The sequence below is a fragment of the Vipera ursinii genome (genome assembly GCF_947247035.1).
Source record: "Vipera ursinii genome assembly, chromosome: 2".
NCBI lineage: Eukaryota > Metazoa > Chordata > Lepidosauria > Squamata > Viperidae > Vipera > Vipera ursinii.
Genome location: NC_139513.1, coordinates 60849504 through 60863422, shown reverse-complemented (window position 1 = coordinate 60863422; position 13919 = coordinate 60849504). Strand labels below are relative to the sequence as shown.

General features: G+C 37.4%; 1 protein-coding gene across 3 annotated transcripts; it reads left to right on the top strand.

Annotated features, from left to right (window-relative positions):
• Window positions 1-246: 246 nt before the first annotated feature.
• On the top strand, window positions 247-13489 carry FBXW12 (F-box and WD repeat domain containing 12). Of its 3 annotated transcripts, none has more exons than XM_083352234.1 (10): window positions 247-696; window positions 1929-1966; window positions 3129-3289; window positions 4122-4243; window positions 7224-7433; window positions 8351-8512; window positions 10278-10482; window positions 11754-11926; window positions 12056-12180; window positions 13013-13489. In XM_083352234.1, the coding sequence occupies exons 1-10, from the start codon at window positions 604-606 to the stop codon at window positions 13110-13112; spliced, it is 1389 nt and encodes a 462-aa protein (XP_083208360.1). In that variant the 5' UTR covers window positions 247-603; the 3' UTR covers window positions 13113-13489. The 3 variants fall into 3 exon arrangements, with proteins under 3 accessions (XP_083208360.1, XP_083208359.1, XP_083208361.1); XM_083352233.1 differs by having other exon boundaries at window positions 254-696; window positions 11754-11929; XM_083352235.1 differs by lacking the exons at window positions 7224-7433; window positions 8351-8512 and having other exon boundaries at window positions 256-696; window positions 11754-11929.
• Window positions 13490-13919: the final 430 nt, after the last annotated feature.

Sequence of the window (13919 nt, the reverse complement as noted above, 5' to 3'; positions counted from 1 at the left end):
CTTGTGTTCAAAAGTATAGCTAAAGTCTCTTTTCCTCTTCTCTCAGCCAGTTTGCTGTGGGATTGACTTTCAGTTAAAAAAAACTTGATAAACTATATATTGCCTATAAAGAAGTAAGAGCCATCATTTTTTCTATAAAAATTATTAGGAAAGACGGTACTGTAGCATTCTTCAACCTGGATACCTTCCAGATGCATTGCAGTTGCTTTTCCCAGGCCATGTTATCTGAAATTGTGGGAGCAATAGTCTCCAAATGTTTGGAGAGTTCCAGGATAACTTTGGGGTTTTTTTTACAATAAACGCTGTTTATGTTTATTTGGTATTAGAAATATGTACCTGTAAAAGTGATCAATTTCCTGAAAAGAACTATTAAGTAATGATATATAGTAACTGAGCAGATCAGTTCCGCTCCACGTCCCCTAGGTGCAAACAATATTTTAAGTCTGCCGCTCTGATTCTTGACGGGCAGCTCAAAGGCAAGTCACGGGGGAATCCAAAACTTTAATCCCGCCTCGACGAAGTGCTCCATCGTTGCATTCGGCTGGGGCGAGGAGGAAAAAGAAACGTCTCCGTAGATCGGTTGTGAGGACGCCTGAAAGCACGATGAGCGCCGAGTCGCTGACACTGGATTGCATTATTCATCTCTTCTCGTACTTGGAAGTGCCGGATCTACTCAGAGCAGCTCAAGTGAACAAGGTACACCCGCTCCCCAATGTAGACCCCGAAGCAGACCTGGGATGGTGCGTACTTGACTGATACGCGGCGGTGATTCAACCACGCTCAATTCAGTACCAGTTTTCCCCCAACCTGCTGCCGTTATGGCTGTTGGGCATGAGATTTTCAATCCGCGGATCGGGTTGCGGAAGACTAGTATAGATCATGCTAACTTCGATCCTTTCCTTCGTATATAGTCCGTTCATTTGCCAACAAGAGTGCTCTTCTTGCCTTTTTAAGGCGGGAGGGAAAACGTCCCAAACGGACCTTAAAATTCTCGAAGGAAAATGAAAGGGAGTTCCGAATAGTTATTTTCGAAACAAGTCTTCAACTAGTTTAATAGAGGGGAGAAGACAGCGCGATCTTTTCTCCACCGCAAGAGCCTTTGACGGCACCGCCACAACACTGGCCAACGCGTCGCTGCAGTAGAGAGGGAGAAGGGAGCCGGAAGTCTCGCCCTTTATAGGGAACTCAGCTGGCCGTGACGACATATCCGATTTTTGTTGGTTTACATGCTGGGTCCAGTTTGGGCACTTCAGGATTGCGTGCTGCGGGGCGGGGGTAGCTCTACTTCTCACTTTGGGAACCTGCTTGTCCTCCATTTTATTGTCTTGACGGCTTCGGAGCTTTCCATTAGGCAGTAAAGCATTTGGCCCCACTTGACCTGATGCCAGGAATAGCTTTACCAGCTGAGTTGATGCTACTTGCAGGACTCTTTAAGGGTGAAATTCAATGAGGCTTTCTTATATCTCCCTAAAGTAGCGCCTTCCAGGGAATTAGGTGTAAATTGAATAAAATGGGCTTGGATCCTTGAGTAAACACAGTATGGGACTATCTTGCAGTTTGTCAAGCACTGGTTGAGTTCCTTAAATCTTACTAAGCCATAGCTAATGTTGCATGACATACTAAACCACAATTGATTCGATCTCATTTGGGTTTATAGGACACACAGAACTATAAACCAGAGGGGCCGGGTTGGCACAGTATATTAGGCATGTTTGGGGTTCAGTGTGCGGCATAAACCCAAGCATTGTGGTTAGTTCAGCTATTGTACTTAGGTATACAATGAATTACAGTTGAGTATTAAACATGAGCCATGTCATTATGGTTTATTCTATCATGGTTGAATCAAATCATAGTTGGTGCAAGCTGTGAATTCTATCTTTTGGTTCAGCTGCTTCTGAAAACTGCCATTCCTTTCCTTCCCATTTTAGGCATGGAATGAAGCAGCAGAGACCACCTTTCTCTGGAGGTGAGAGCAGCAAGAAATGGTGGAAAGGTCTGGATTTCACCTGAGAATGGATATTAGTGGATACATTTCTTTCCAACAATTTAGTCCTGGTTGTTAGTTTGAGAGGGTGAATTGTTATTTTTGCCACATCCTGCTTATGGTTTTCCCAGAGGTAGTGTTTCTGGATCTCAGTTGCAAAAGTTCAAACCAGCAAAAGGCCATCTTATACTTGCCTGGATTTTTGTAGCCCAGATCCGTAGTCTCAGTGAGAAATGCCCAGTTGGTTTCTATATCAACAGAATGCTAGACTAGAGAGACCTCCAGTCTGAGAAAGCTTCTGTGCAGTCTTAAATCAGTTAATAGATGTACCTGGTACATCTTTTACTAAGCAAAAATCGTATCTTTTTGCTTAGTAAGTCTTAAAAGTTCTCTTTAAATGCTAGCCAGGTGCTGCCACCTACTGAGACTAAGTAGGCCTGATTGGTCTTTCACTGCCTGGGAACTCCATGGTTAATGTCTAGATGGGGAAACTGAACCAGATGTATCAAGGGCATAATTATATTTCATATAAATACAAATATAGGACCATCATTTGAGGACCCTTCCATTTAATAGATTCAGATGATGCAAAAAAGAAAATGGCCTTCTTGGTCTTCTATTTAACAGCATTTCAGCATTTGATAAAGACTTGTCTTGTTCAAAGAAATTCTCATTTTATCAGAAATGTAAATTTCATTTTAGCTCCAGAATCAGTTTATATTTGCTATTTTTATTTCCTTAAATATGTAATTACATTTTATTGTTGTGAATCAACTTTATGATTTTAAAGCTCCAGAAGAATATAAATGTTTAAATAATTAATGTGCCTATTGTAAATACTTGCATATTTCTATATTCCACTGACTGTTAAGAAATGTAGGTGATTGTTCTATAATTGTTAGTAACTATTGAGTTCATGATATCTCTCAGTATTTAAAGTACTTTAATTTTCTTATTACAAATTGAGATTTGTAGAATTCAGAAATGACATTAAAATAAACCTTCCAACATTCTTTTTAATCTAATAAATCACCACATTTTCAGAAGACGATTGCTAAAAAAGTTAGAATTACTATTTTGTAAAGCAGATTTGAAGAAAGCAATTTACATTTCTCAGTAATAGTGCAATTGTTTATATTTATAGAAATATGTGTCTAAAAAGCTGGGCTTTCTGCAATATCTCTGTGATCCCAGGAATGCACTCTTGGAAAAAGTACTACCTTCATCGCTCAAATCTTGAATCTAAGATGACATCAGGACAGCCTTCTGTTGATTATACATGTAAAGCTATGAGAGGACACAATGGTATGAGAAATGTGATGAACCACTAAAATAATCTTTTCTAAAAGAAAAAAATATATTGCAATCATTTCTAATTCTCAACTTGCATTATACCATAGTTATGTGTATGGTTTGTATTCAGAAAAATAACTTCCAGTTCTGCAGTAATGGAAGTGCACAGGGTCCTGTAAAACTCTGTGCGTGTTTTTAGAAAGCAAGAGTTCATAATCTGAGAAAACATACCTGGTATATGTACCATAGTTATCAAATATTTTCCCAATCGGTAGCTTGCCAATCCCTAGGTTTGAGGCCTCCAGGAAATTTTAAACCGGTTTTCTATCTATCTGTTCATCCTCATACATTCATATAAGTGTAGAAACAATCTAAACCTATATAATTTCTCAAGATGGGTCTAATTCACCTCCTCCATTACTGTCATGGTCTCTGAATCTGAATGCAAACATTTGTTAGCTCAAAAAGCCTAATGAAATCATCCACTTCTATCCTGGCTGGAATGGCCTAGCAGTGCTTGGAATCAATTTTCTATTTAGGAAGTTGAGTGAGGGAAGAAAAATCAATTGCATTGCAATTGCACCATTGCAGACCATTCCAACAAATACATTGCAAAGATTTGTATTTTATGTACTTCTACTCATTTGTGATCCAATATTTTAAAACTGATCCAACTGCTAATATTTATAGTTGATTGTAAACGTACAGTGTATTATGCAAAGTGAAAATGCCATGCGGTTGATAGTTTAGTTTTCAGAAAGACTGTTCTTCTGGAGCCATTGAACTAGATATTCAAGCCCCCAAATATTTTGCTTTTAAACAAAGATCTGTTGTGTTGCTGCAGGAGTGATATATGAAATGGCTTATCTATCAGAGAATGAGCATACGTTTGCAACAGGAAAAGTAAATTCCACTATATGTACTGTATCTTCTGATGGCACAGTCAGGGCATGGAATGTCCAAGAGGTAAGAAAAAGGAGCATGTCAAACTCACGACGTCACGTGACATCGCACAACATATCGGGACAGTGTTGCCATTATTAGCAATGGGGTGGGTGTGGCTTCCAGATGATGCGTCCAGCCCACAGGCCGGCAGTTTGACACCCCTGGATTTGAAGTAAATAATTTCAAAGATTTGCAGAGAAGAGGCATAAAGACCTGGCTCTTTCCCAGGCTTTGGATTAGCGTAGCTAATGCCCCCTTTGTTGGATGTTAGTTGATGCTGAGATGTTTTTTGTCTTTTTCTTTGTAACTGTGTTTGATTATCTCATTATCTCATTGTGTTTGATTATCTCATTATCTTTATTCAGTATTGTTTTTGTGTTTTGTGAGCTGACAAGTCATTTGGAGTTGGTATCAAATTGGATAAATATATAAAAGCTTTAAAAAATGTTGTACATAAAAACTTTTTTTTAAAACCCCAATGCATATTATTGAGCCCTTTGTTGGAAAGTTGGAGGCCTGAAACCTCCTCTACCAGATCTCTGCATCATGACACTCTTGTCCCACTTCCTGTTTTGGGACAGTGGCTTGATAATTTCCTGTTGCTACCACCTATCTTTCAGGAGTGGCACATCTGGCGTCTACCCCTGACCTCTAATGTGCTTCCTTTCTGATGATTGAAAGGTCAAAAAGCAAATGCAGAAATAATTTTTATAATTCCACCTCCTGGCCATGTAGCCTAAAATAATGTGAATAGAGAATTCAACCCATTTTCCCCATCCCTGCTTTAGAAGTAAACCAGCTTCTGAAAACAAACGATACAAAAGATTTAAAAAAACAGAAAAGAAAATGTAAAATACTCTATTCAGTTTTATATAATGAAATGCAAATGATCAGTGCTGTGAAAGAAGAGGTGCAGTTACATCAATCATAGTCAACAGTCTTAAATTCTAAAAGAAAATATATTGCCCTGTGTAGACCAGATGGTTCTTGTTGAAATGAGTGCTCTTGAGCAGAATCTCAGAGATCTCAGAAGAGAGGCTGTTTACAATTGTTTTATAGATCACATGACTATTCTAGAAGAAAAGGAAACATTTTTGGATGTATCTGTAGTATACATACATACTATTCAGTTCCTTAACTTCTATAGACAAAAAGAGCATGTGATCACCATCTACGGTGTTCTCAGCTAACTTCTGACAAGCAAAGTTAATGGAGAAAATCCAGATTTACTTAATGGCTGCAGATTTATTTAACTGCGATTTGCTTAATGTCCATGACAAAAAATGATTGTGAAATTGGGTGTGACTCAGTTAACAACTGTGCTGCTTAGCGGTGAAAGTTAGGATCCCAATTGAGGTCATAAAGTGAGATCTGTTTATATATTTATTCTGTTACTTCAATGGCAGGAAGTTACTGTGATTAAAAGTTGTCTTATTATTGTTCATGAAACAGAATTCTACAGTGAGTATTCCAAAGGAACTCCTTTAATTGAATTTCACCACTGAATATAGGTAGTTTATGGGGATAATGGTGGTAATATGAGCATTGTGCATTGCTGGGTCAAAAATCTAAAGATAGTGAATCAGGCAAAACTGAATTTTGTTATCAAGAAGAAGATGAATGATCTATGACAACTGATGAGTTTCAGATAAGAAAGGCTGATAAGAGAGGTTGATGAACAATCAGCAGATCAAAGGGAAATTTCTGTCATATTGTTGCTACTCTTCCATATTGCGATGTTTGTGCAAGATGCATCCTTTGTATGCTAATGGAAGAGGTGGAAATGTCAAGAGTTGAAATTTGCCAGCAAGTCATGCTATGAGAATAACGATGACTTTCTTTACTAAATTTAACTTGCTTTAAAAACAAATTAAAACCCTGGCTTTGGCAGGAAAACTCATGGTTACAGTTTTTTGGGACTTGGATAGTGCTATTCACGTGGGTTTCCTAGAACCTGGCACCACTATCAACTCAGTGCTAAACTGTAACATTCAAAACTTTGAAACAGTTAAGCAGAATCCGGAAGCAAGAAACAAATTTTGCTGGAAGGCAGTAACTTTAAACCTGACATCTCATCAGCCACCCAAAAGGCAATTGCAAAGTTGGAGCTCACTATCTTACCCCATCCATCACACAGTCCAGTTCTGGCACCATGTGACTACTTTTCCCCTAAATTGAAAATTTACTCTCAAGGGAATCGTTTGATCCAAATGATGACGTAGAAAGGACTCACAAAGTCTGGGTAAAAGGATAAGCTAAATGAAGTTCTTTCATAACAGCTTTAAGATGCAAGTTGGAGAAAGCTGACCCACTCTATTTAACAGTTCAAGAAATAGCATTAAATAACATTCCAATAATGTTCTGAAAGTGGAATGTTACGGTATTTTGAAGATGTAGTGCGAGCTATATAAACAATCTGCTGTTTCTTTGAAGAATGCAGCACATGAAAAATAGCTGATGAAGACATACCTGATGCAGATAATGAAAAAATCATGTGAAAGGAAATAAAGTAATACAAATCTAAATATTTAGACACTTTTTTCTCCCAAGACTGTTTTCACAATAATGCAGTTTTTAAATTCTCTGATTTAATGGTCTTTGAGGGCATAGACATCACAACTGAGATCCAGAGGAAGTTCTTATTTTATGTGAAATGAACTAAACTCTTTTAGGAATTTTTGACCATAGCTCAGGACTTCGAAATACAATGGAAAAGTCTGGCTCATTATCATGATCTAATAGAGAAATAAATTAAGTGAACAAGTTTCAACAAGATAAAAATTTTGTGGGTGTTTTTTTTTTTTTGCTAACACCAATAGAAATACAGTTTTTCACCAAACAAGTGTATTGGAACAGAAACTAGATATCTTTTCATGGAAAAGTATTTGAGATGGGAAAGAATGCATGGTACATAAACTTGCAATAATGATTGCACTAACAGGAAGATGTGTGTTTTTTTAAAAAAAATGTTAATCAAATAGAATGAATTTACTTTTATCAGGGTAAACAGATTTGGTCTAGTCCCCAACAGGAATTTCCACTAGTAAATATTATCACATTTCCTGCATTTAACCTGGTGGCTACAGCAGATACTCAGGGGACAGTCACACTCTGGCATGGGACTACAGGGGAAAAGATTTCTACTTTTTCAGTGTTATCCACATCATGCTGTATGGTAGCCTACACAATAAAGAATAATCCATTCTTAATGGTAAGTAGCACACTAAATGAGTTGATCGCCATCCTCAAGGAAGCTTTCTTCCGATTGTGAAATATTTATGAAATAGGACATTTTAAAGTTATAGAAATAAAAGTAGCCTGTTTACCTGTGGCAGCTGTGTCAGTCAGAAATCAGCACCATCCCTTTTGTTTGGCCATAACGTCTTTTTTAAAACAATTCCATTTATATCCCGCCCTTCTCCGAAGACTCAGGGCGGCTTACAAGCTTAGCAGTAGCCTTCATTCTATGTATATGCCTGCTTATTAGGGCTTTCACACACACCCCAAGCGGCATTATTACAAAGTCAGCTTAATTGCCCCCAACAATCTGGGTCCTCATTTTACCTACCTTGGAAGGATGGAAGGCTGAGTCAACCTTACTTCACAGTTTAGCAGCATTTCCTCTGGACATGAAGCATGGGGAGTTTCCCATTGCTTGGAACTCCCACATTTCTCTTCTTAAATCCTGGAATTTCCCCCTCTCCCTAAATGGCAAAAGTGATCATCCTACATTCTCCATAGTTGCTTGGAGGATTAGGATTGTGTCTTTCTCAATGCAGGAAGTTTTGAAGATGCCTGATTCCTCTTGACCTGAAAAGAAACTTTAGCAAGGATGCTGAAAGGAGGCCAGGCACCAGTTAGCTGCCACAATGTTGCCCGGTTGGTCAGCTGTAAGAAAAATATTATTTGTAGTTCAGGGGTTGACATTCAAGGCTTTATAGAGTTGATGGAATTAGCTTGTGGTCCAATTAGCTTAGCAATTTTTGTAGATACTAACTTGCCAGAAATTGGCTGTAGTAGAGTAGAGCTTTTGCTTGTCCCCAGTCTGTTATTTTGCATTTTTATGAGGTAATTAGCATCTCTGAAATTCATTGTATTTTGCATATTTTTTCCTCTTCTTTGATTTAGGTGGGCACTGAAGAAGGCTCACTTTATACCTTGGCAGCAACTGATCTAAGCCAAATTTTATACAAAAAATTGTTTCAGAACTGTGGTATACAGTTGTCTTTGTGTTCACCAGATGGACAATGGATACTTGTTTGTCCTAGTGATACTGCTTTTTCACCAAAGGTATGGTTTCTGTTATGATGAAATGTGTCTGTTGAGATCTAGTGGCACTGCAGCAAAGCAGACAAAACCGTTTGTAATTATTTCAGAAGGGTTAGGCAAAAAGCAAGAGTGATAAGAATGGCAAGAAAGTAGAATTCAAGAGGTCAGAAAGGAAAACGTCTTAACAGTTAAGAGATTCAACTCACAGCAAGGGAGTCTTTCCTTCACTGGAGGTGTGAATACAAAACATGGATGCCCTTTTTTCAAGGTTACTACATAATGGATTCCTGCAGTGGTTTGGGCTTGATGACTTATAACAAACTAATTTGCAACTGTTATGTTCTTTGACATAGGGCAGTCTTGGTGGATTTTAGAATGGCTGTAATATTTAAACTCTTATGTTTCCTTCACATGATTAACATTCTGAATCTGATTGTTACTGCTTCTAGCCAGTTGTTCTTTCTGGGAGAACATTTGTGAAATGCAGCCACAAAATTAATCTCAGCTAATACAGACTGAGGACAGTTACAGTAGCAAAATTGTGGTTTTACTGTTTTGTGCTACATTGTAGGTCATCCTGAGAGTTTTGGCTCTGACTTATTAAATGAGTAAATAAAATAAGAATTTGTGTTTGCTCCATTTTTCTTCTTTGCCTTTCTTCAACAAGTTGCTAAAGAAAACTAAGAACTTGAAATTTGTCTAATTAGTTTTTGGGTTCTAATAGACATTATTATGTTCGGATTTTTCTAACAAATTGGTAATCTGCCTGTAGCAGATCTTGTATATCAAAGTTTCACCTGCAGATAGTAGCCTAGGTTCGAAGAATGGTATTTCTAACTTTATGGTAAGGTTTGGATTTTTCAAATGGGAACCAGTTTCAAAAGTCATGTATGATGCAGAATGGAGCTTTGCAATTCAAATAAGATGGGTCAGGTATTAGAAGCTGTCGGTTATAAGCAGATCAAAGGCTCAACTCCCAGCATTTTAGAAAGGTTTAGAAAGGATTTCTTGGAAAATTGCTGCCAAGCAATATAAACCAGATGCTGGTAACCAGGTGTTTTCTCAAGCATTTGAACCATAATTCCCATCGGACATGCTGGCTAGAGCTGAATGTAGATATACCAATTCTTTTATCTCATGGTGTTGTGATTCAGGGTCAGCCTGTGGGTTCGGCAGTTGGGTCGGACGACTCAGAGGAGGAGGAGGGGGGTGTTGAAGAGCTTGCTGATGAGAGCCCTCAGCCAGGCCCCTCCCACCTGGTCACGACGGAGACCCAGCTGTGTGAGCCTGACAGTGTGGATGAAGATGACCCACAGCTGGCCCTGTTCAAGGACGCCCGACGCAGGAGGCAGTCAATCAGGAGTAAACAGAGGAAGGCAATGGGGCACCTAGGAAGGAGGCAGAGAGAAGCCACGCCCTAAACTGTATAAAAGGGGAATGCGTGGGAGGGCTGGTTTGCTGAAGGCAACCGCTTGAAAAGCTCCTGTTTCTTGGTTCGTGTCTTGTTTGTTTTTGTATCAATAAATTTGGCAGGCTTAATTCCAGCCTCTTGCCTTCTTGTAAAAGGGGTTGTCCCTGCCTTTTCTGCAGGGCCGGTAGCAGGCTGGTACAGAACACATGGATAGACAGTCCTGAGATAAATCAGTGTCCCTAGTTGGGGTAAAAAGTTTAATATATTGACATACATTTTTAATAAAGTTCAAAAGTTGCACTAATATTTCTAAAAAATATAAAATAAATTTTTGGATCCCAACTTATTGGTATGATCTTCTTTTTTGCGTATCAGGTATTTAACACACATTATGCAACTCAGCCAGAAAATGATGATTTGATGCTATCTAGTCCTTTACCTATTGTAAATCATTGTGGTGTGATGTGCTGGTTACCAGCAGAATCAGCAAGAATTGCCATTTTGCACAAAAATGAGACGTTTCACATTGATAGCTTTGATATAGTAATTGAGAAGTCTAAATACAAAAAGAATGTTACAGGTAGGTTTCATCAAATTGTTGAGTAATTTTAGAAGTGCCACTGGATATTTAAAATGTGCTGGACCATAATGGAAAAAAATATAAAAAGTTTTGTCAGACAGCACCATTATTAAGACTAAATATATCCAAATAGTAGCTTTTTACTATTTTTGACAATATATCCAAAGCTTTTCTATACAAACATGCAGGTGTCATTTCTAATCCCTGAATAATACTCTGGGGAAAATCCTTTTTGACAGCTTTTGGAGTTTCTTAGATTACATAATCTTCTAAAATGACTTACTCTATTTGAAGTTCTGTAGAAATCTAGAGCCTTTAATTCCTTTTGAGTATTCATTGTTTGTTATTTGAAATACTCATACCCTACTTTGCTACCACAAAGTCTCATGGAATGTTTACAAAAAGGAAATATATGATAGAGTGGACAAAAAGGTAAAAGAAATATAAATTATATTGGTTGGTTGAATTGCCTAGAAGATTGGTAATATACAGATTCTAAATTAATAGTTGGCAATCTAGAGCATATGATAGTTGGAATGGAGAGAAAGGTAAAACAACTATGGCTGATAATTGGTTGGTTGAATTGCCTAGATGATTGGTAATATACAGATTCTAATGACTTGCAATTTGTTGTAAACTGCCCAGCGTTACGTTGCAGTGAAATGGGCAGCAAACAAATTTAATAAATAAAATAAATAAAAAATTATTTATTACCAGGCTGTCCTGTTCCTGGTTAAGCTTTTCCTTTTCTTTCTTTCAATTTTTATTGCTTTTATTACTTTCACTTAAGATAAGCTTAGATTTGCTTGCTAATGGTTGCCTAAATGCCTATGATGCAAACCCAGCTGGTGGTATGGACTCTCTTGGGGCAGCCCTATGTCCCAAGCGTAGAGGCTCTGGTGAGTGGTAGCCACCAAGATGTCTCTGGAGGAATGAATCCCATTGCTCATGCTATGCCAGAAGACTGGATGACTTTGGGCCTGTCCCTCTCAGCCCAATTCACCTCAGTTTTTGTCGTGGGGAAAATAGCACCATTGGATACGTTTATTGCCTTGAGTTATTTATAAAAATAATAAAGGCAGGATATAAATAAAATTAATAATAAAATGGTATCAAGTGAAACTGTCTTCCCATCTTTGATGTTATTTGGCAGTGTCAGGATTGCAATTCTCAGAACTCCTAATATAACAAAGAACATTTGGGTGAAATAGAATACAGATTTTGATTGTTTAGGATACAAGAATGAGTGTTATATTCTTTTTATGCTAAAGCTCAACAGGTTGCAGGCTTCACACTGCCAGCCCAACAGCAGATGACAAATATGAAAGGATTTGGCAAACAAACCCTTCTTATAGCAGCTGGACCAGAACTGACAGTATACTCTCTGACTGGGACTGTATTGATGACTTTCAAGGATCATCATAAAATTATTACATCTATTTGGGTGGTATAGTGACTTCCTCATTTACATTTTAGTCTATTATTTTGCTAAAAAAAACCTGAGTAGTTGTTACTTTCTGCTCTGCATAGGTATTAGGCATATTTAACTAAACAACTTTCCATCCTACCCCAGGATCCTTTTCATGTCGTGACATCTTCCATGGACCTTTCACTCCGTGTGTACTCCCGGAAAAATAACAAATCCTCTTTGTTGACAAGTTGCTATCATTTATTGGGAGGATCTCACAGATGGTCAAGGTAAGTCTCATCTTTTAAAAACTGTTATGGTTAGTTGGCATTTTAACAGCCTAGTGACAGTGTCAACATTTCATTTAGTATTTTTCAAATGTGATTATAGTATTGAGCACCCACTGGCAATTTATCTTGTTCAGGACTCCCAGATAACTAGTTGACAGTTTCTCCTGCCTGAACTTGTCTATTTAAGATGTAGCAGAGAAGTCTTTTGTGTATTCATGCAGGCTTTCTGCACAGAGAAATTCCTCCATTCATCCCCAAGTTGTTACATGCAGGTTGAAAATTTCCTTTTCTTATTCAGCTTTCAAACCTCATCTGACCCTTTCAGGCTGATTATTTAGAGATTTGAACCTGATTTGCTGATTATTAACCATGGTGTTCTCTTTAAAAGACAGATTAAAAATGTTTAATTTCTTATTGTATATCAACAGGGTGTGGGAGATCCGCTTTTCCTTTCTTTATGGTGATACCTACTCACCAATTTATCCAAACATTAGCAGGTTAAGAATAGCCTTGATATGTCAAGTAATCTCTCTATATTTTTAAATTCTTTTAATGTATTTTTTAATAATCACAAATATTTGTATCTGGAGACCACACTGAAATATATTACTCAAAGATACCAACTTTCCAATTGCAAATTACAGAATCAAGTGTAGTGTATCATGCAATGAGCCAACTGATGTAGGCTTTGCAGTATATCTCAGCCTGCAATGAAATATTCTGTTCCATGTAAAACCTGGGTCCATAGTTTTAAATTTTTGTACTTTACATATTGAATTATTTCAATCTGACTTGTTTAACCAAGTACAACACAAATATTTCATTCATATAGTGGCTTCAGATCTGTGACATGCGATGATGTCAGTATTGTTGGAATAGTTGCTGGAATTGATGGCAAAGACATTTTAAGAGCATATTCCTTTCATCTGTAAGAGTTCGGTGCACTTGTTTCACTCTTATCCACCAAGTTGTCCAACTCAAACGATAATACAAGCATGATTGAAACCACTACAACTAATTGACTGAAATGATCAATTACCTTTTCAATAACCAATCTGACTAAATTCCACTTGACTTGAAAAAGACCTACAAGTTGTTTAGCTTTATTAAATGTACCTCGTAACTTAAATGTGTGTGTACAATTTTACATTCTGTGTTTACATATGATTGTTTTGCTTTTTCTATTTTTCCATTAATAAATGCTACTTTCTAAAAAATATGTCTAAATATACAGTATAAATTATACCCTCCAAGGCTTTTGTACATTGTGGAAAAATACTTCATAGGCTGAATGTCATTATAAATAAGCAGATAACCTGTTTGCTGCATGAACAATGTGTATTTCAAAAATCATTTCATAGGGATCACTAAAGGTACTAGAGGTAGATATATTTTGAGGTGACCTTTAAGAAATTCCAATTTAATAATTGCATATATTGAACAGGATCGACCAGAACACATTTGAATTCTTTCCAAATCTTTAACACCAGTGACCTTAGGAGACATTTTCTTTTAATGTAGCAAAGTAACACGCTGCGCTTACATGCAGACGTATTACTTGTTATGAGTAAGAATCTAGTCAAATATGAGAAATTGTATGAACAATAATTTAGTAGGTACAAGAGGCAGGCCAGCCAAGGGGGGGGCAGGGGCGGGGTGGAGATTGCGGGAGGAAAAAAATTCAAGATTCTACCTTAAGTGGCTTGCTGTGGATGTTACTTTTAGTTTTTTGTGTTTTT